This window comes from Micrasema longulum, unplaced genomic scaffold (genome assembly GCF_059751315.1).
Source record: "Micrasema longulum isolate JH-2025_06_02 unplaced genomic scaffold, ASM5975131v1 h1tg000830l, whole genome shotgun sequence".
NCBI lineage: Eukaryota > Metazoa > Arthropoda > Insecta > Trichoptera > Brachycentridae > Micrasema > Micrasema longulum.
In genome coordinates, this window is record NW_028278022.1 from 354,861 (window position 1) to 379,468 (window position 24,608).

The following is a 24,608-nucleotide window of genomic DNA, read 5'->3' on the forward strand; positions in this document are numbered from 1 at the left end:
TAACTTTAATTGAAGCTGCTGACATAAAGAAATATAGTAACACTTGGTACCATAAAGCAAAGACAAACTTAGGAAAATCCAAACTCCTATACGATGGACTTAAAAACTACACTGACTTACTTTACCACTTGAAAAATTACACTGAACACAAATTTAAAATCAATCTAAAAAAGACGTGATAACAACATTAACCAGACGAGATGAAGTATGATTTAATTGTTTTATATTCCTTTAATAACCCTGAAAGGGTTTTTAAAATAACAAATACAATGCGGGGAATGATGACTTTTTTCTATGCGATAATATCTTCTCATAGAGTGTCAAACATCTGTTTATTCGATGTTCGTTTTTTATCTTGCAATGCCATAATCTTGAAGCAGAATGCAAATAAGATGGAATATTCGTAACGGTTTTTTACATTGTCATTTAAAACAACTATCATGCGCAATTGTTCTTGGAGTTAGCGACGATGGCGATTAGACGCATAGGAGTAATTAACCAGAATCAATAACAAATTTTCCGACTACCGAGAATATAAATTGTTATTTTTTTACAGAACCATTGACTTGTACCCAACATGTTAGGCTTCTAACTAAAAGAACTTGTTAAAAAAATTAAACAGTTATTTTAAAACAGTCATTATTTCAAAACAGCTTTAGTCAAAATTAAAATGTTATTTTTAAATAGTTATTCTTTGGAAATAGATAAAACTGTTACTCATCTGTTATTGTAAATATAAAAATAGTCAAAATATTAAATTCAGCTGTTTCTAAAAATAAGGGTTTAAAAGTGCGTAGGCGAAAACAGGCAACTGTTTTTTTAAAGAACTGTTATTCAATCAGCAACTGCTGGGATAATATAGGAAATTGTTTTTTATTTAAACATTCATATATATTTTTTTAAGTTTGGCAAAACCGTGGCAAACCCGTGGTCACCCTCCGCCCCATGAAAAAACACGTCAGGATACGTGAAACTGCTTCTTAAATAACAGTTTACAGCAGCGTGGCTCGTATCTAATAACAGTTTAATAAACTTTTGAGCAACTGTTCCACCAGTTTTTTGTACTACATTGTTTGCCTACGCTGCTCTAAGCCGTTATTTGAAAACAAAGTCACGTACCAATTTAATTTTTAAAACAGTAACTGCAACTTTTACTCCTTTTCAATATCCGAAACACGTATTGTTACTTACTACAGCATCCTAAGTATTTTTTTAAATATACAAAAAAAATGGCTGATACCTTGACTGGTGTAAGCGGCTTTTAGTTTGTCCCCGAAATATTATTACAAATTGGTGAACAATAAACTTGACGAGTAAAAAAATAATACGCTGAAACGAAACGAACATAAATTTGTTTTGCAAAATATTACCTACATCTGCAGCAAACGAGAATTTTTACTTCGTTCATTTTCATCAATTTACAATTTCTCATAAAACAAAATGTCTTGACGTAGCGGAATTGTTTCACAATGCTTCTAGTACTGCAAGCCACTTCTCGCGTGCAGAGTTTTATATAACTTTTTTTGTTTCCACTCAGTTTTACTATCTTATTATTTGGAGAATGATTTAATACTGGAGTCGGGTGAATTCATTTTGCGTTAAGGGGTGCCGCTATTGTGTTTTACGAACATCATTTGAGGAGCCTGGAATCAAAGCATATCTTGAGCGCAAATGGCAAACATTAATTTTTGGCGCATTTATACACTGCATCGCTTTGCTTCGGTAACGACGCAGCTTGCGTTTTTAAGGTTTATTGAGGGGGCCGTCAAACGGTATCAATTAAGTTAACCGTTCTCAAAATAGCTAGCCAATATGATATTTTTTATTCTGATATCACAAACTACTATAAAAAATAGCGTATGGAGGCCTAAGTGATGAAGTGGTTAAGACGTTCGACTTACGCACGTAAGATTATAACCTAACGCTCCTATATACCTGCTTGAAAAATGTCAACGCTTATCAGTTCATGGTTTACCTCTTCGTTCTAATTGTCAAGGCACTCTCTTAATACCCATCCACAATTTCTCTTTCTTTTCTAACTCATATAGTGTCCGTGCGGCTTGACTGTGGAATCATCTCCCATCCACCACCGAAGATGTTACTACATTATCTCTGTTTAAATCACGTCTGAAGAAACATCTCCGTTTTCTTCCTTAATCTCTCTTCCTTTCCTCTATCCTCTTCTTTCTTTTATCTATTTTTATATATCTGTAGCTTTTCAATCTTTATTTTCTATTCAATATGTTATATAACATAAATTATAAAAATAGAACTATTATTTTATTGGTTGGTTGGAAGGAATTGCCATTTGGCAATTAGCCCGCCTATGTGCAAATAACATTACGTACAAAAAGTTAAATAAATACGATTACCAGTGAGAATATAAAAAATAAATGTGATTTTTCTTAAGTTTAGACGTACAGTGCAATAATTCACTACTATGTCGTAGGTTTCTGGCCTCTTGTAGCGCAAAAATATTTATTTTAATCTTTTAATTGTCTTATATATGATTTGAAGAATTCGTTTCCTCTTAAAATCTTTCATTCGTGATAAAAATTATTGCCCTTGTTTTTTTCTTCAACCTCTAGAAAAACATATCATGTACTTCTTGATTGTCGTCTTTTTGCAAATAAATGATGAAACAAAGAATATTATTCAATAGAGTATATTATGAATGCATTGTAAGTGCCCTGACTCAACACGGTTTTTTCAGCGAGTCTGGGCAAGTTCACAGTAATTATTATTATGGATAACTTACATAGCACCTTTTTCGTAATATAATATCTCAAGGGCGCCTTAGCGTAGTGATTCCATAGAAAAATAAATATAATTGAAGCTTTTAAATTTGTAATTTGTTATCACATGCTAAGAATTAATACAAATAATTAATAGAACAAGTGGTTTTTAAGCTTTTTCCGAAACATCACTTCACTCTCACAGCCTCGCACCTCTGCTGGAAGAGCATTCCATGCCAGCATTAGGGCCAGTGACCGCAAATGTGCGGTCACTATTAATATTCTTATATAAAAACACCTTTATAAATAAATATTATATGTCAACCATATCGGGAATCGAACCCGTGACCTGTTACATGGCAGACAAACATGCTAACCACTACATACTACAGCCTGACAAATTTTCACGTCAGTACAGTAAAATAATTTGGTGTGAAGGGTACGTTTATAAGGTACCTAAATAAAAATATATTACACTAAGTAAATTAGCGCAGTCAATAATGCCATTTAAAAAGTTGAATAAATAAAGTATTTGAGTTTTAATTTAAGTAGGTTTTTTTTATTGTATAACATGTCATTTTATTTAAATAGAATTTATTTTACTATGTATTTTTTTTTTGTTATTTATTTTGGTTTGACACAAACACAGACTAAAAAGCTTTGATAAGTTCATTTTTATTTAAACGAGTGTAATTTTGAATGAATAAATAATGTTTTTTTTTTGACAAAATACGTTTTGATTCAACGCTCCTTATTCTATGTTCTCGGCAGAGGCACGTAGATGCTCCAATCGCTACCGTAAACAAAGGGATGCGCTTCATACGACGTACAATATGTAAGAGGTCCTTAGGATGATGTACGTGGAATGTAAACAGGAACGTGCCATGGCTCAATCTTGTTCAGAACAACATGTTTATTTTGGATACTTCGAGCGTCTTGTTGCATCGTTTACACTTTACGATAAGATTACATAATATGATATACATTATAAATCTATTTTATCATTTAAAAATAAATAAAATTTAATGTGCATTAAGTTTCCATGCTGATTTGCATATGTTTTTTATAATGAACGTTTTTAACTCTTGTGTGACTGTGATGTCACACTAGTCAACATAGGACACAAAACTTGATATGTCTCTCTTACTTTTTAAAATGATGAATTGGTATTTTTTGTAATCTTCAAATAGACATTTTCACACCGGATTTGGAAAGTGAATTTTGTATGACTATGCTGGATGTTAAAACAAAAAATATTTATTCTTGCTACGCGATGAATGAAATTTCGCTAATTTCGTATTAGAGAGAGCACGAAGAATTTATATCAAGGAAGACAGAGACGTTGTTCTGTGGCGGGTGTTGTCTAAAACAGATTTAGTCTTCAGTTGGTTGATAACAGTTATGGGGGACGCACGCGCGTAAAATGAGCGGCGTATTTGTGATTTTTATTTTATTTTCCATAACAGGATTAACATAAACGCTTTTAAAAGGTTTTGTAATTCGGCGAATTGATCATGTCCAATCAATTTAATCTCAGTAAGTGAAGAATATACTTCCCTCTTTTCTCAATCTAATGGGGTACATATTATATACTTTTAGATTACTTTCTTTCAGCACAAGGATGTTAAAGCTACCAGATTTCAGAGAGCTCCTTCGGACAGCTTTTCTCGTTTGACAACGAGCAAATTTTCCGTGTATGTGGGCACCGCCAAGGAGACTTATGTCCTCAGATGCGGTGTGCGGTGTGCGGTATGTGGTGGGCAAGCTATATGTTTATTTGCATAAATTATGAAACAAAAAATTATAAAGCAGTAGACATACGGAGACATCCTTGCTTTTTTTTGTCTTTTACAAGTGGTAACACGATGTTACATCACCGCGCGCAAAGGGATTATTTACCACAGTCCTTTAAGAATTAAACAAACAAATACTATGACGTCCCGACTATTCTTCAATAAATACATGTTAATGTTCTATCACCTAGAAATTTTGTTATTTTATTATATAAGACTTTATTATTTATTAATTATTTATTTATTTATGAACGGACATTGTCCATGTATACAATTAATAAGGTTTAAATATTACAATAAAATAATAGTTTAAAACATTTTTTAAAAAAAAAGAAGCATTGACAAACATAGGGGACATCGAGACAAGATCTGGACTATTTATTTAGTGCTCGTTTAAATAGTTGTAAACTCAAACCAAAAAAGTCCAGATCTTGTCTTGAGCTAACAATACGACAAAGACGGGTCATTGGAGAATTTAGGCCATAGTTTGTTCTATGCTGATCGATGAACCGTACTTTATTGTTTCTCAATCTAGGAGTCGGAATATTGAATTTTACTTGTCTCAGTAATGATGGAACATCGATTTTACCATTAAGTATGCCGAACATATATATGGAGTCAATATTAGTTCTACGTTTTTGTAGACGAGAAATATTTAACATTGACTCTATTTCAGCGTAAGAATAATTATCTCTCTCTAGTCTGAGCATCCACGTTATTTTTCGAAACAAGCGATGTTGGACTGATTCAATGTGATTTATGCGATTGACATTGAATAGAGACCAGACCACGGAGGCATATTCTAGAACAGGGCGAACAGTTGAGCAATAAAGAGTTTTGATTATACGGACATGAGTAAAATCAGAGGATATTCTGTTAATGAAGCCAAGTAATTTCAGTGATTTATTTACTGTATTATCTATTTGCTCGTTGTATGTCAGTTTATAGTCCAAAACAATTCCTAAATCTCTGATGGACTTGACTACATCAATTTTGGAGTTTTCTAATAGGTACTCGAAGGAAATTGGTTGTTTTGTTCTATGAAATGACATTATTTTGCATTTATGACTTATTATGATTTCCAGACACCTTTACCCAGAATGATCGGACTGGTATAAGTAGGTTTTCAAATGATTTATTGAGTAAGAGAGAGGAGTCATCAGGTTTCCTACGACATCCTCTTTTTTTAAACTGGTTGGCTAACTACTATTTGGCCAATCCAGAACGCTAAAGCAATTAAGACGCCTAACATCTTCACTTACATCTAGTAAGCTGCGGGCCAGAATATTAATGTGGTTACCGACCCCTTGCTGGTACACCACGCTGAAGTTTCTTATCTAGTCTTTTACTAGAGGTACTTCTAAATACTTGTGCACTTTGGCATTCCTGGCAAACCAGGGGACACTCAGTTTAACACGCAATACTTTTTTTTTAATGCGTTTTAACATTTAAAAATTGAAGTGACTCGCTGTATCAAATCACTTTAAAAAAAGCATTATTCAATAAATTCAACAAATAAATAAAATTAAAAGTGGATTTATGAATGGAAGAGGATGTATGGATCAAATATTTGCTCTGCGAAATATGACAGAAAAGTTTCTGGCTAAACATCAGAAACTTTTCTGCGCATTTGTCGATCTGCAAAAGGCATTTGATAGAGTTGGCAGAGAGAAATTGTGGAAGGTTTTATCGAAGTATGGAGTAAATGGTAACCTGACAAGGGCTATTGCGTCACTGTATAAGGACAGCACAGCATGTGTAAAGGTGAATGTGGTGAAAAAATCGTGGTTTAAAATTCCGAAAGGAGTCAAACTGGGGTGTGTAATGTCACCATGGTTGTTCAACATATACATTGACAACTGTATGAAAGAACTGAATGATTTAAGAATGGGAGCAAAAATGAGTGGTATAACTGTTAACTGTCTTCTGTATGCGGATGATGCCGTGTTTCTTGCTAGCAGCAAAGAAGACCTTCAATTCTTGGTAACAAAAGTCTACGATGTATGCAAGAAAAGCGATTTGCTTACGAATGTTGATAAATCGAAAGTGGTGGTTTTTGAAAGGGATGAAAATATAACTAAATGTGAGATCAGCGTGAACGGAGATATTCTGAATCAGGTAGAAGAATTTGTGTACCTGGGAAGTATGTTACTAGGGACGGAAAGGCCGATAAAGATATTGAAAAGAGGGTGAGTGCCGGGAACAGGGTGAACGGTGCACTAAAATCTACTTTAGCAAACAAATGTTTATCGCAGGAGGCTAAACTAAGAGTTCACAACGGAGTTCTAGTTCCAACTCTCATGTATGGGAGCCAAGTATGAAATTGGAAAAATAATGATAAAAGTAGGTTGAATGCTGTCAAAATGCGATCCCTCAGGCGAATGTGTGGTAAAACGATGTGTGATAGGTGCACAAATGTCGAGATCCGTGAAGTGTGTAAGGCTGAGACATGCATTATTGACAGAATCAAGAAAGGGGTGCTGCGTTGGTTTGGACGTGTAGAGCGAATGGACAGCAAAAGAACGGCTAAAGGATCTACGATGCAAATGTTGATGGATGCAGAAAACGAGGAAGACCGAGAAAGACACGGCACGATCAAGTCCATCAAATACTTGAAGATGGACATGTCAAAAGTAGGAATAATCGGCGTGCGTGCGTGAGAAGATGTATGAATGTAGAGGAAGCGAGGTCTGTATGCCAAGATATAGTGTTATGGCGTTCTATCCTCTCTGCCTACCCCTACGGGGATACGGCGTGATGGTTTTGCAATAAATTCCCAACACCTGTAATCAACCTGTAGTTCAATCACAAATAACTATCGACGTGCTAATAAGCGACGTGATAACAATTTCTCACCATGGTTGTTTTATCGTATTCGCGATCACAACGGAACATTCGTGAACACCTTATATTAAATGACAAAATATTTCCTTTTCGCGACGTGTAATCCTTCTGCGCAATCACATTTTTGAATTTACTGGTGTAAATATGGATAATATTCCAAAACTGCTATTTTTATTTATTTATTTATATTATTTATCATGCTATTTATTGCATTTAGCCGGGGGTTCTCAAGGCAGTTGCCATAGTTATTTTGATTCAATATTCATTTTTTGTATTGGATATACATACTCTTTACTATTTTGCAAATGCAATGCTAACATGAATTTTATCAAAAACTGTATTTTTTTTGTATTCAATTCAATAATTACAGAAGTCAGTTTCCAATTCGATATCATTAATAATATTATTGGATATTTGAAGCACTTACTTTGTGGTTATTCGTCATAATAAAATAAATAAAAACAACTTTATTTTTAACCCCTATTTTTTATTTCTACCGACCGGTTTCAAAGCTAAATAGCTTTTTAATCAGGGTATACTTATTTAATTAATTCAATCATATTTTATTTTATCGATATTTAAATATCATGCTGCGTATGGACCCAGTAAACCATTTTTTCGTCTTGTAAGGATAGGAAGCATAATGTGAAATGGATTCGATCTTTAAAACAAGACAGGAGTAGACTAGAAGAATAATTGTTTATTTGGTTATTTATAATTTTTTTCTTATTATAATGATTTTTTACTATGAGATGGTTTGCGAATTCGAAAGAAAAAGTATTTTTATACTCTTATTTTAAAGTTTGTATCAGTTTTTTTTTAATGTAGATTGAATCGCAATCATTACAACTGAGTTGGTATATGCCAGATTTATTATATTTAGAGACTTTGTCTTTGTGATTTTTTAACAATGTTCCCATATAATTAATTTTTTATAAAAAATATAATTCATAGAAATACTCCACCTTTATTGTTTAGCTAGGCTGGCTTTATTTATTGTGGGAGTAGAATATTAATATTTATTAAGTTTCCGTTTTTGTTTTTGATTTAATGTTTTATCAATGAAAAGTTTACATTGATAAAATTCAATATGATAAAATTAAAAAGTTGAGTACACCTTGATAAAGAAGCTAGTGAAGCTTTGAACCTGGTTGGTAGATAAGAAAGTGGTTTAAAAGAAAGTTGGTTTTATTTATTTTCTTAAATAACATCAATCATTATTTAACTCCGAAAACCTTCATATAACTTACCAAAAGGTTAATTTCATGATCAAGCAACTAAGTCCGCGTATTTAAAGGTTAATAACTAATTTAATTTTCAAGTGTTAGTAAAAGGATTATTAGTACTTAGTTTGACAATTAAAACACCAAGGATTTTCTAACAACACTTTTTTGGGTGAAAAGAAATCACAGAATATTAGTTCACTTCATACCCAGAGACATTGGACTCCTTTGACAATACGTAAAATTACCAACCATTTCTGCACAATTTAAAAAATATACATATTTGTGTACTTATGATTTACCCAGATGTTCAAATAACTGGGGGCATTTTCAACGAGTCGTAAATAACTGACTATTAGGAAATAGGAATCAAGTTTTAGTAGACAGAACAATGAACCTCTGATCCATCATACTGCAACACTAGTCACGGGACTACAGCCCGATTTGAATTATCATTCTCTAAAATACGAAAAATTCACAAATATCGATCAAAACATTAATGGTCACGTATGACCAGCGGTACCGTTATCTGTAATATACTAAGAAAGTATGAGAATGTTGTTAATAATTGTAACTTTTCTTTCTAGGTGTACATAGTCGGCCACGTTCCTCCAGGAGCTGACGAGCGCCAAGGGGGCGCTTCGCCCCCTCCCACCACAGCCATGTCTGAGGAGAGTAATCACCGCTACCTGAAGCTGGTCAAGAGATTCAGTTCGATAATTGCTGGACAGTTTTTCGGGCACCTGCACTCCGACTCTTTCCGGATCATGTACAATGATGGTAAGTAAAAAAAAACAACTTTTTTATCAATTTGTCGAAATTTTTCTACACAAGTACAGCTTGTTTGAATATTTAATAAACTAATGTTTATGTGTGGTGAACCAAATAAATATACAAATTTATTTTGTGTTAAAAGGCATACTAGAATATTTTATTAGAAAACGTTTTCACGGACTGTACTGGATTTCACTCCCGGGACGTTATTAAAATCAACATAATCGACAGAGATCAAAAACGTTTTTAATAAGGAAATATAAAATTCTAGTCAATAACTTGGCTTATGACCTGTCATTGGCTTGTTTAATAGCCACTTTGAATACTGCGTAACATTTTTTTGTTGAAACATGCTGAATTCTACCCCGTTAGGAGTTAAACGATTGACAAAATGTAATTACATAATATAGAGATTTACATACATACGCATTTCAGATATGGAATCTCCAGTATGCCATATATATAACAAGAATATAAAATATTTAAAACAAATTTATAAAGTACCTAAAAAACAAAACCGGTTTTTGTTATGTATCAACTCTCACTGCTCTCACCTACCATGGAATCACTTCTCTACAATACCGCAGAGTGTGTGCGGACCAACTACTGCTGCACAAAATTATGACAGGAATAGTTGACTGTACCACCTGTTTCATGTACCAATTGGTAAAACATCGTATGTTAAAAATGTTTTTTTTCGTATGACTTTTTCAGTGTACAGTACAAAATTTAACGATATATATTACACAAACATCACTCTTTCAGATTTAAAATTTACACCAAAAATTAATTATGTAACTTAGTAAACATTATAATAATAATAGTAATATGTACATCTCCTTTCTCCTCCTTATCCTCCCTTCAAGCATCTTTGTCCCAATCCCGCCCAATTTACAATAACTTACTGTTCTTAAAAATAAAAAAAAATCTTTTGATTGTTGAAAACTATTTACGAGTACATAAAAATAACATTTTTATATGTAATTCTTATATGTATTTATTTGATACGTAATATATTTTATTTACTAACTTTGTATACTTTGTGGAAATTTGATATTAGTTCTGAGTTTATACACTATATCTGTTTGTTTACTATAAATATGCATGTAGAACTGTTGATTTCCCAAATAAAATAAACACATAGATTTTTATTTTATATTTTTTTAACACGATGTATGCTTCAACTTTCCATTATGTTGTTTCCCAAATCAACACAGAACTTATAGCCTGATAGAGTTGAGGATACATTATTTTTTTGAAAATAATTATTATTCTTTTTATAAATATTTTTTTGAAAAATAAAATATTTTTATGGAAATCTTTACATTATTTTTTATTATATATGTATACCCAGAAACACGACATGTAGAAAATAAATTTTCAGCATTTTATGGAAGGTATAACAGGTTAATATATAGGTACCTATCTAATAAATAACTATTAATAAAAAAGTATTGAATGACATTGACATTGAAAATGTGGATTTGCAGGGAAACCCGTCTCCTGGGCGATGTTGGCTCCTTCTGTGACGCCAAGGAAAACGAACGGTGGATATAACAACCCTGGGATAAGACTCTACAAGTTCGATTCTGACCGAGGACAAGTAAGTGCTTATTATTTATTTATTTTTTATTAGAGTACACAGCACAAATGCTTTTTATAAACATAAACATAAATATATTTAACATCACAGTGTTTTATTACAAAATTATGAAATAATATATAAACAGTATATTTATACATATTAAACACTTGTATAATTTAGTTTATTATATCATAAGTATGCGATTTAAAATACTTAACAGACTTAAAAAAAAGATAACGCAGTAAATTAGAAATATTGAAAATAATAAATTCTTTGTTTGTTGGTATTTTAGCAATATAAATTAAATGCCCAAGGTATATTACAAACTGTTTCGTGCTCAGAGCTCAGGGGTTCTCAACAATTTAAAAAATTAATTATAGTTGAAAAACCAAGTCATAAGCCTTTTATAAAAAAAAATAATTTTAAATCAAAAAAGTATTTATATCAAAAATCAAGTCATACGTATATCTGTATATATTTAATGTGTATCTACATATTTATACATTTTTTTTCTCTTTTAACAAATTAACATAAATATTTAAACAGCCGTTAGAATCCTTAACCATTTTTTAATAGCGAGTTTAAATTTGATTTGGCTAATGTGATAAATGTCAATTCAACTGTTAGGGTTCCCTAGATTGTGCAATCTTGAAATAGGTGAATTAACAGCATAATTTGTTGGAGCAATTTCCATATGAAATGGTACAATATGTCTTGTCGTAATAGGTATTCGAAATTCAATAATTTTGCAATTTATTTAATAATTCTTTTTGTATTTTATTTATATGTTCAGCACAAAAACATAACTGTACTGAAAAACATCTTAGTTTTTTTTCGAATACTCACCTTCATTCTTGTGACATATTTATTTATTTTACATAGAACCATAGCCAATTACAACAGTTATATTATGTCGAAACCCATGCACAAGAAATTGAACAAAAATAACATGAAGCATGTAGCAAAGACAAACAATAAATACATAATATATGGGACTTCGATTTATCCCATGCCTATCCATCATGAGATGGATTCGATTACACCCAGCAGTATTAACAATTATCGATTATGTAAAAAAGTTATTTTTATACGTTATATTTTTCAACAAATTCATGAAAAACTGTACACAAAGCTTGAACACACGTTTTTTTTTTGTTGATGGAATAATATTTTTTGAAAAACGAACAAAAAATGATTAAAAGGCGACTTTAAAAACTAGGTCTTATAAGACCCACCACCACGGCTATGCACGCCAGCGGTCTTAAAAGTCAATGGCGATGAGATTTACGGAAGGCGGGTATACATATCTTACAGATCTCCAAGTTGTACGACGAATTTACTAATCTCCACATTCTGGACATGGGGCATACAAACAAAATTGATCTTAAAAGATTTGACAAAAAGCAAATGTTGACTTCATATAAGCATATAAATTCCATCTCCATTCTACATTTCTCCAATGAAGGTAGATCAAGAGATTGCTCTATTTCATATGAATAAATATAACTTCCTCTTTGCAATTATGAGCAACCATGTCACTTTATAAAAAAGCAGTATTGAATACACCCAATATGGTCAATATAAGTCTTATTTAATGGAATCTAAATTGGAGAAGCATATTCTAGGGGTTAAACTAGTTAGCAGTAAAGAGTTTTGATGGTATTATTATTAACATATAATATATTCTCAGGATTTATTTTAAGCCTTTGTCAGAATGTTTTATCACTAACCATCATATTTTATATTTACTACTTTTGAGCTTAAAATATTTCAATTTAACAATCAGAACTTTCAATGGAAATTAAAAATTAATTTTTAATGACATCATAACATGAATATTTATTAAAAACTAACGGACCCCACAGACGTTGTCCTTACCGAGCGTTGGTTTGCCTGCTATTACCTTGGAATAAGACTTTTCATTGACAAGTAGGTACCTAGGTACTAGTAAATAATTGAATTCCAAAACTAAAAATGATAAATATTAATATACTGAATTTAAGTAAGTACCTAGGTACTTTTTTATGGTTGAATTTCAAAACATAAAATAATTCATTAGTAAATAAAGAATTATTTTTGCAAATCTCAAATTTAGGTCTTCTCACCTATCTTTTGTTTGTGTCTATATTGTTGTTCGTGTTTTTCTTATGTTTATTGTAAATTAATGAAATTTGTTTTTGGCAGAGGTTATCATGTTTTAGTAGGAGGCCATATTAAATGACAAAAAAACCGGGTTGCACTTCATTCATGAATGCAATTTTGTGTCTAGTTTTTATAACTGTTGTCAAGATAAAATATTGCTTAATGGCAAGATTTGATATTTCTGTGGTTTCCGTTTTAATGATAGTGTTGTAATAAATTTAATTTTAATTAAAATTTCATAACGTATAAAAAATATTACTGGTGCCATCTGTGTTAAAAAACATGAGCAGAAAATCTAGTTTAATCGAATCCGAAATGTCCACTATAACACCTGGGGACAGATTGAAAAGTGCTCGGGGCCTGCAAAAGAGGTTCAAAGATACTTTAACTTCAAATATATTAAGCAAGGAACAGAAAACTACTCTTACTGAAGCTTTTAATGGTATTATGGATCACCTGATCGCTATGGTACAAGAATCCAGCTCTACATCAACTTCTGGGAATAAAGTAAATGGATTAGAAGAGATCCATCAATCGATTGCGTTACTGGCAAAAAACATTGAGAACTTAAATACTAAAATTGATAACAAAGGTTTATCGTATGCTCAAGCTGTCACTAAAGTACGGCAAAGAGAACAACATCATGCGATTGTCATCAGCTCAGCTGATCCCCAGTGTAAAAATGAAGATTTGGATAAGCTAATTAAAAAGAACGTTAACGTTCGTTCTCTTGGAATTGGTATAACAGGAATCAGAAAAACTGCAAACGATAAAATAGTGGTAACCATGCCTTCCCTTGAGGATAAAAATAATTTCACTTCTGAACTCGTGAAAGGTCTTAAAGATACAATAAATATATCGGAAAGTAAACAATACAGTCCTTTGATAACTATTAAGGGTATTTTAAAAGATACAAATGACGATGATTTGATCGAATCACTAAGACTGCAAAATAAGCATTTGAAATTAGATTTCGATCAAAAAATTTGCATAAAATTTAAAACTAATCAAAGGAATCCACATTTATGCAATGTTATCCTTGAAGTTTCCCCTTATAACTGGACAACCCTTACTAATGCCAACAGAGTAAATGTGGGATATCAACGACTGGCAGTTGAGGATAGATCTCCATTAGTCCAATGCTACCGATGTCTGGGCTATGGGCACACCCAACGAGTGTGTAATGAGAAGGAGAAATGTTTTCACTGCTCAGGGGGTCACAAATATATATCATGCCCTAGCAAAAATGATGAAGCCAAATGCTGCGATTGCGCTGTAAGCGAGTCTAAAGGTCATCGAGCTACTAGTTCTGATTGTCTGCTATGGAAAGCTATGGATATACGAGCTAGGGAAAGAGTGGACTATGGTGACAAAATAACATATGTCGGAAATTTTTAATCTGCAATGGGCGATATCAAAGAAAGTAAGTGTTTGACAATGCAAGAATATGTATCAATTAATACCGGCCTAAGAATTATGTACATGAATGCAAGAAGTATACGGAATAAAATTGATGAGATCGAAGAAACATTAAAGAATGTTAAAGATGTTATCCACGTGCTGATCATAACGGAAACATGGTTAAAATGTGGTGAGGAAGCTTTTTATAATATTGATGACTATTCAAGTTCATTTGCTTCACGAGTGGGAGATCGTGGAGGAGGTGTGGCTATATATTTACATAAAACACTTAGTCATTCACTCATTAATATGAATTGCAAAAACACTACTACATTAAGCATCAAAGTTACGGCGAATTGCTTTAATCCATTAACTATTCACGCCATTTACCGTAGGCCTAATGCAAGTATAGAAGACTTTTTTACTTCATTTGAGAGAATATTAAGCAAAAGTAGAGAAGAATGTCTGATTTTTGGAGACTTTAATATAGATATTCTGCAACCTTCAAACAATACGCATAAATACAAAAACTTGATTTTTTCATATGACTTCAGGATTTGCAATAAAACTTTACCAACAAGAGTTACAGATACCACTAGCTCTCTAATTGATCTTATATTATCGAATAAAAAATATATTGTAGGCACCGTATCAAATGTTGATGATCCAATCAGTGACCATAATGTTCTTATATTTAATTATCAAAATAACTTGACAAACTATGCAAACAACAGAATTCAAGAAATATCTTCAAGTCACTTTAAAATAAATTATCGATACCTGAAAGAGTATTTTCACACTCACAAATTTAAAATTAATGTTAATGAGAGTGTAAATAAAAACTATAACGCCTTTGATGAACACGTCAGAGCAGCTATCGAGGAAAGCAAACGTAGACAAAGGAATATTGGTAATAGAAGACAAGGTAATACTCCATGGTTTAATATGAAACTAGATTTACTTATAAAAAAAAGGAATCAACTACATAAACAATGGAAATCGGATCTTGGAAATGCGACGCTTACGGCTCTCAAAAACAAAGCTAGAAATATTGTAACTAACTACAGGAGAGTAATTAAATTAAAATACTTTAGTAAATCGCTCAATGAATGCGCAAATAATCACAGGAAAACTTGGCAAATTTTAAACTCTGTATTGACAAATAGTCGTCAAAAAACTAATGATAAATGTGTCTGCCTTATAGTAAATGATAAAATTATTGATGAATCGGAACAAATAGCAGAATCATTTAATAATTTCTTCATATCGATTGGAGAAGAACTGGCTGCAAAAATAAAAAAGTTTCCAGGTGATTTAAATACAATAAACGCGCAAACAACAGCTGCCCAATCATTTCATATGACTAAAACATCCAAAACTGAAGTTCTGAGAATCATTTCTACTCTTAAGCAACGAGCGGCTGCAGGAAGGGACGGTGTAACGCCAAAAACGGTAAAAAATTGTAAATACGAACTTGCTGAACCTTTAGTTGACCTCATTAACTTAGCGATAGTACAAGGTATATTTCCTGAAAAACTTAAATTGGCCAAAATTATACCACTTTATAAAGATGGATGCAAAAAAAATGTACAAAACTACAGACCCATATCCATTCTTTCTGTTTTCTCAAAAATTTTTGAACGAGTACTTAAAGACAGGCTTTCCAAATTCTTAAATGACTGTAATTTACTGACTCCATTACAATATGGCTTCAGTAAGAATTCAAGTACAAAAAACGCATCCTTTGACTTTATTTCTACGATACAGAAACATTTAGACCAAGGTGATTATACTGCTGGTGTTTTCATAGACCTAAAAAAGGCTTTTGACACTGTGGACCACAGCATTTTAATCGAAAAACTTCAGTATATTGGTGTAACTGGAATACGTTTAAAAATTTTTAAAGACTATCTTTCAAACAGATCATCTTTGGTAGAAGTTGGAGGTAAGTTTAGCAATTCTGGTAAAATCACCTGCGGGGTACCTCAAGGGTCTATACTCGGTCCGTTGCTATTTCTTATATACATCAACGATGTGACAAAATGGGGCATCAAAGGAGGAATACAGCTTTATGCAGATGATACGACTATTTTATATCACACTAAAAACAAACAAGATTTACAGAAGATGGTTGAAAGTGACGTTTTACATCTGGCGGAATGGCTGCGTTTAAATAAATTGAGCTTGAATGCAAAAAAGACTCACTACCTTCTATTTGGAAACAAGAGTAATGAATCTATTGATGTCTTTATTGGTGTTGATCGTCTGGAGAAAAAAAATAGCACTAAGTACTTGGGACTGTTAGTGGACTCGCAGCTTACTTGGAATGAACATGTTGAGCGCGTGAAAGGAAAGATTGTCCCTGTAGCTGGAATACTGTACAGATTTCAGAGAATGCTTCCAGTTTCGCTGCTTCGAGCAATCTATTTTTCTATGGTCCATTCGCATTTATCATACCTATGCTGTGTTTGGGGTTTTGCAACTAAGAGCTAAATTTCTGAGGTGCAGATTATTCAGAATAGAGCGATCAGAAATGTGTTTCACCTACCGTATGATACTCATGTAAGGGACATTTATTTTGAAACAAAAATCATGCCTTTTAGCATGCTTTCCTATTTCGAGATAACTGACACTATCATTAATACTACTCTCGACTCAATGCACAGTAACATAAAGCCAGCTTTCATTGGAGACATCCATCGGTACAGTACTCGATCAAAAAACAATATATATATTGGATCTGTGAAGTCTACGAAGTTTGGTACTAGATCTTTACAATACATAGGTTTCAAGGAATTTAATAAATTGCCACAAAAATTTAAAGTACCTATTTCAAAATATAGAAACAGGACGTGCGAATTGAAGAATTATTTTTTCCAGAAGTACTTTGAATAAATAATGTTAGTTTATAGAGAATGCGCATCTTGAACATATACCTTTTAATATTTCACCGTTTTTGCTTGTATATGTAATTTTTAATACTATTAAAATGTTATTTGTGTTTTTTTCTTTTTATATACTTTTTTTGGCTTGTATACATAATTTCAATTTTTTCAACGTTTTTGATAAAAAAAAATAACCTGTATTGGGTGTGCGCATATTTTGTTAATTAAAAAAAATGATTTTATTTTGTACTAGTTCAGTATGTATATATACATCCATGTAATTTTTAAACTTTTTCAATTTTCTTTCCCAGATTGCATAATGTAAACATTTATTTTGAATTTATTTCCATGCCTAGTATTCTGTTTATTCTGTTATTTTCAAGTATTTTTCATACCCTTTTTAATTTTGTAGTATATCATAATTTTAATTTTTCTGCTTTTGTTAAATAATATTATAGTTTAAAATTTAAAAACGTCTCTAAAAAAAATATTATCTGTATGTCCCTAAATGAGTTTTTTTTTAAAAAACTCCTTGGGAATATTGTATATAATTATGTATAATATGTTTTCAATATAATAAAAAAAAAAAAAAAAAAAAAAAATGTATTAAATGTCTGTTAAAAATGTTACAAGAAACATCATCCTTCCAATTTTTCCGTATATGCATTCTCCTCGAATGCAACCCTGTTAGATCGATGAATAAAACATTTATGCTCCTCATTTTTTTTAAAGATTAAATTGAAAATGTAAATATTTATGAACACGCGTAGCGCAAAGATCTACATATTTCTGAAAATCGCACGTAAATTGGTTAAACCGTTTAGGAGGAGTTCAGTAACACCACACGTACAAAAGAATTACATGTAAACATATAATTATACATTAATATTTCTGTCACTGGACACCTAAAACGTAGGAATAATCGTGGTTTTTTCATGTAATGAAAAATGATAGAAATGTGTTTTTGCCCCACTAGATTCTAACAGAAAAATAATAATATGTTTTAGATAAATAAAGGAATATAAAATATAATTATTACCTTTTCCATTTATTGAAAATACACACTTGTTGGATAAGGGTTGTATACAATTAAATTATTTCCGGGCTACTTAGTTAAAGGGGGTTTAATGACGTACGCTAAAAAGCATTCCGAACTTTCACAGATTAAATTCATTTGAAGCAGACTAAAAGTTCAATAGCAATCATAAACATGCTCGCGAATTTGGCCTAAATGGCGAAATAAATCTCCGACCCTCGGCTTTTAATTAATTAACTAAAGGTTGCATAACAAATTCAATATCGCTGAGTAACGTGACGTCATATTTCACACGCGATTCCTATATCTGAAAGCAAGACATTAATTTAATGATGATTTTCAATTCTCCATTCAATCCATTCTGAATATTTTCGAATCCATCGCAAACAAACAATGGTGTGTAAATGAACTCTGGAATATGTTCTGAACTACTTTCGTAATGAAAAAGATACATGAATTTTCCAAATTTATTATGGTGGATTTTTTTTTCACAGATTCTCTTTGGTATCCAGAAAAACATGAACACGTTTTAATCTTGAAAAAAAAATGGTTGCGAACTCTTTTCGAGCACGTTCATAATGTACGCGTTTGTGTTAAAGTACATTAAAAAAATATTTCCCGTATCTGGACTTAGTGGAGAATGCATTTTTTTTGTGTTATATAACCAGAACACAGGACAGATACTTTTAAGTCGATAGTTTTTCTCTTTAAAAAAGTAAAACCGATAAGTCGAATACAAATGGGTTCATAGTAAATAAACGTTTTTACATAATTAACCTGCTCAAATCTTTACAGATGGAAGAGTTGATAAAATGTGGATGTTAAAACATAGGCAGAATGGTGAATGTTACACATTGGCCATTCAAACCAGCCAACGACTGGTCATAAGCCCTGTAAATGCCTAGACTTTCCTAATACTTTTTCAAAAAAAAAATCCCCTCTGTTGCAACAAATTTGGATCTCATTAACTTCCTAGGGAGGCAATCTACGTTAAATTTACTAATTATTGATTTGCATTTTATAGATATAATTTTACTGAGGATAATATGAGATTTAGTGAATCATATATAAAAAATGATAATTACTAAAAAATAAATGATGCCTACAAAAAGCAAATGACACAGAAAGATGGAAGGGTATTTAAGAGGCATACATCCAGCAATGGAGAAATGAAAGCTTTGGAAGAAAAAGAAGAAGGAATCAAAAGAAAAACAAAAAGCATTTTAATTTTACTTGGTATTGTCAAAAACATTTTTTTTAATTCGTGTAAAACAAAATAAAAAAATATTTACAAAAACAATAAAATGTAATTTGTAGGCGCTTTCGAACCATCCAATGACAGGTCATAAGCCATGTTAATACATAAATGTTTTCTGTTTCTGTTGTAATATGTTCCTTGGCGTTTGGCGAAAATTCATTACACAGTTTTATATCCTGTCACTGGTTATCTGAAACAATAAATCTTTAGCGTAATTTCCAGGCCAAGTTGTTTCCTAAAATGCCCACATCAATTTGGCACTACATATAATGTTCTGAAATTACTTTTATATCAACAGACTGCTAACGAATTTCGAGCTAAATACTAAAATCTTCTATGTAGTTAAATTGATCTACAGTTCATACGGGTAATTTATGTATATACGAGCGAGTAATTTGCTTTTTTATATTTAAATTATACTATCTTAATGTCTTATTTGATTGAAATAAATCTATTTTGATTCATTTAACTTCACAATGAATCTTCACATCATCATCATGACTCTATGCACATCTTGTGATGCACGGGGAAAGGTATTAGTACACCAAATGCAGCTTGTATTCATAAATTATTCATTCAAAATTACACTAGTTTAAATATTAATGAACTTATTAAGGCTGTTTAGGCTATGCACGTGTCAAGCCTTAATAATTAACAATAAAAATAGGTAGTGAAATATATAAGATTAATGATAATGACATGTGATGCAATATACGAGTAATAACAATCTAGAAAAAAATGTATGAGCAATAAATAATTAAATTCCAAAGAATACAATTCCAAAAAGATAATCGAAAATATTTTTTAAAATATAATATATTAACATATTACAACAGAGATGAAGAACATTTAAGAAAAGGTAATATAGAAGTCTAGGCATCTACAGGGCTTATGACCTGTCAATGGCTGGTTTAAATGGCCACTTTACACATTCTTTACTGTGTAACATTCGTCTTTTCATTACCTATTCAGCTCTTTAACTTCACAAACATCAACAGATGAAAGAATTGAAGGAATATAGATGTTCAAATATGGGCAGAATGGTGAATGTTACACAGTGTGTAAAGTGGCCACTTAAACCAGCCATTGACAGGTCATAAGCCATGTAGATGCCTAGACTTCTATATTACCTCCTCTTAAATGTTGTTAATCCCTGTTGTAATATGTAATAACACTCAAATATTGTAATAAAACCAACTGGTTCAAGAAAAAGTTTGAAAATTGAAAGATTATTTTCAGGCGTTGCCTAGTATGTGAAATAATTCAGTCAGATCAATATTTTCACAACAATAAAGGTTTTAGCTCTTTAACTTCAGTCAAATCAACAAATGGAAGAATTGAAGAAATATGGACGTTCAAACATAGGCAGAATGGTGAATGTTTCACAGTGTGTAAAGTAGCCACTTTAACCAGCCAATGACAGGTCACAAGCCCTGTAAATGCCTAGACTTCAATTTTCCCTTATTTAAGGTATTCTCCATCCCTGTTGTAATTTGTTGATTTCGTAAGCTTTAAAATAATATATTATTTAGACTCAGGATTCATATTCTAATGGGACGTCTAAATTTATCTGCAAAGTAAAATTAAGTTTTCTGTATGAAATATGAGCATATTCAATGTTCAATTTTTAGTTTACCGGCGTAGAAACATGAATTTTTTATACAAATATTCATATTTTCGTACATAAATATCGATGTTAGTTTATACCGTCTATCTTCATCGGTACATATCGATGTACTGATGAAAACAGCGTTTGTTATCGCGGCCCTGGTCGATATTTTGCTTGCAGAGAAAATCGTTTTTGTCAGACAAACGATTAACTAACAGATAAGTACCTTTCAAAAACATTCGTTTAGACGAAAAGCTTGAAGGTATTTAAATTCTCTTCAATTTCAAATTATAAGCCCTTTCACATTATTTCCGTTTCCGGCTTCATCCTATTGAAAGGACATGAAAAGGTTCATTTTCGTTACAAAGAATATAAGCTTGACGTATTAAATGTCTAAATAGATCTTATAAAACGCTATCTACTCGTATATAGATCCTGTATCAATATCTTAATTTGCATCGGGTTTTAGCAAGAACATAATGAATTAAAATACCCTGACATTTTCTCTGAAAATTAACTAAGATTGAAGGCCGTTCTTAGAACGACTGACAAGAGAAAGAGAGACATAAGGAAGATAGATTTGAAGTGTAACAGGAAGTAAGGTTTAAATTTATTCAAATTTAAGGACAAATTATCAGAAATTATCTCTTTTGATTTTCGTTAGACCGGAAAGTTATTGTATTTTCAAATAATTGGTTTTTAGATTGATACCGCTCTAGTTTTTGTTTGTTATTGGATGACATAATATTTTTTTATTCCAGCTTTTATCTTATGTACTACTATGATAAAAACGAAGGGGGATTTTTTTTATTTTAAAGACGGCTCTTCGATTCTGAAATTTCTATTATCAAATAAGGTTGGCAGTATTGTCACTAATATCTGTGCCAAATTTCATGTCAATATCTGCATTTGTCCAATAGTCACGCACGTGTTTTGTGGGCAAAAAAAATATAATTTATCTTTTTTTACAATGTCTTATTTTGTTCAGCAAAGAAGTTGCATGAAATTTCTGCTGAAAAAACATTAAAAATGTCGCAAAAGACCTCCGACGATCAGGTTATGTCACCAAAAATTGTTTACAAGTGGTAAAACAATTCAAAGAAGACATAAAAATTATTTAAAGGATGCATATAGACAAAAATCGCCCTGAATGACCATCAACATTAACTAATGAACAACACGTTAAGGAAATTTATGGTTTGGTACTCGAAAATCGTCAACTTACTATTAGAGTCTTTGTTGATGTTAAAATTTCGTTTGGATCGATCCAGACCATTTTAAAAGATGTTTTGTGCCTGAAAACAGTGATATCTGGTGCCAAAACGACTCTTTTTTTTCTTCTAAAATCAGTGTCTCGTCTAATAAATCTATGAGAGAATGCTTTTTCGCTTTTAGGATAAAATAAAAAGCACGATAATTGGAGATAAAACCTTAATCTATGCATTCAACTCAGAAACAACCGACCAATCAAGCGAGTACCGTGCAAAAGTAACATCCAAAAATATCGAGCCAAAGTCGTACAAAAATCAATATTATGTTTACAGCTTTCTTCGATTATCGAATGTTAATGCATTATGCATTCTTTTTACTGGGCCAAACTGTTAATAAAGGATATTATTTGAGGGTTATGCAATGTTTGCGTGAAGCTATTTGCAAAAAGGAATCAGAATTATGGGCTAATAATACACAATTTTTGTACCGTGATAATGCACCATCTCACCCTGCATTGGTGTTTCGAAACCGTTTTGCCAAAAATTCAACTCCCATTGTTTCACAACCATCGCTTTTGCCTTATTTAGCACCGTGCAATTTCTGGCTATTTATTTTTTTATTTTATTTGGTAAACAAATAGTATTTACACAAATATTGTCAATTGTTTTGTATATTAGTGTAGGACATTCATGCACACATCAAAAACATTGTTTACACTTAAGATAATAATTTTGATTTAGTAAAGTTTAGCAAAAGTAAAAGATAAGAAATTAAAAATATATAGGTATGCAATAATAAAACTAATTTAATATTTACTTCTCTCATAATTTTGAAGATTTTTTGCTTAAATTTACATACATTATCATATTTTGTTAGGGTTATTCTTTGAACTTAAGAAACCGTTTTGGTGAAACCATTTTGACATGATTTAAGAAATAAAAACCGAATCGCTGCGTGCTTTAAATGCTATTCCGAAAATCTACTCTAACAATTGTTTAGACAATTGGAAAAAACGTAAGCATAAGTGTATTGTATCCAGAAGAGAGTACTTTGAAGGCATTGAAGTAGATTTAGAGGAATAAATAAAGACTTCAAAAGTTATAAACAATTTCACCTTATTTTTTTTTTACAATGTTACATACTTATAGGCACGGTGCTATAATTTGTTACATAAAAACAACGGCGGTCCCTATGCACACTATTGAAACTGTATTTAGAGAAATTTACATGAGATCAAAAACGAAGCTTAATAAACTTTATATGCAGGCAAAAAAAAACTATCTAAGATGATCCAAAAAAATCGACTAGGCACAAAAACATATGAGTAGCAAAGGATGGAATGTTTTTTTTATTTTTTATTTATCAAACATATTAAGCGCTAGCTTTATTATTTGAATTTACGAAGGATTTATTAAAAAGCTTTCAGATACTGTATAATTTCCAAAGATATGCAATAGAATCTCTTTTCATACAATTGACAAATCACCGCTCAAATTCAAAAGAGCCACGAAAATTATACTTAAGTCGGTAATTTTATTTTGTTAGAAAAAATCCCAAATTGTATTACAGCCTATTTGACATTTATATCAAAATCGCCATCTGTTTTAGTTTTCTGAGATGGCACAAAATTTAATAATTAAACAGATAAAGCTTTCAAAAACGCATTTTATGATATAAAAAACATACATTTAAAAAGTTTGATTTAGAAAAAAATAAAACAAAAACTCATGTTTAAAACTTTGGCTGCACTGAATAAAGTCAAATTTCAATTTGTGGTACTCTTGAATATAAGCAGCGACATGTTTTACAATTTTACAGTATCTGATAGTTTAAAAAAAAAATATCAAGCTTTGTTTTTGCTCTCCCGTTAACCTCGCAAAACGCAGTTTCGATATACGTATCTACCTTATATGCACTTCATAAGATTGAGAAAAGCGGGACGTGGATTTTCCACTGACTGGATTCAAATTGATTGGACATGGTCAATTCGCCGAAATGATTACAAAACTTTTAAAAAGCTTTGTATTTTTTTTTGGATACCACCCGATCTATATATATGACAGTACCTATAACAAGACCACGAATAGTAGCGGAAAACTCTATTTGGTAAT

At 31.5% G+C, this 24,608-nt stretch overlaps 1 protein-coding gene across 1 annotated transcript in view; it reads left to right on the forward strand.

The window, feature by feature from the left end:
- LOC148278760 (cyclic GMP-AMP phosphodiesterase SMPDL3A) overlaps positions 1-24,608 on the forward strand; it is a 374,579-nt gene that overhangs the window by 338,210 nt on the left and 11,761 nt on the right. Inside the window, exons 7-8 of the mRNA XM_088230910.1 lie at positions 9,183-9,375; positions 10,860-10,972. Coding sequence (XP_088087036.1) covers positions 9,183-9,375; positions 10,860-10,972 — 306 coding nt within the window. The remainder of the gene's footprint in view (positions 1-9,182; positions 9,376-10,859; positions 10,973-24,608) is intronic.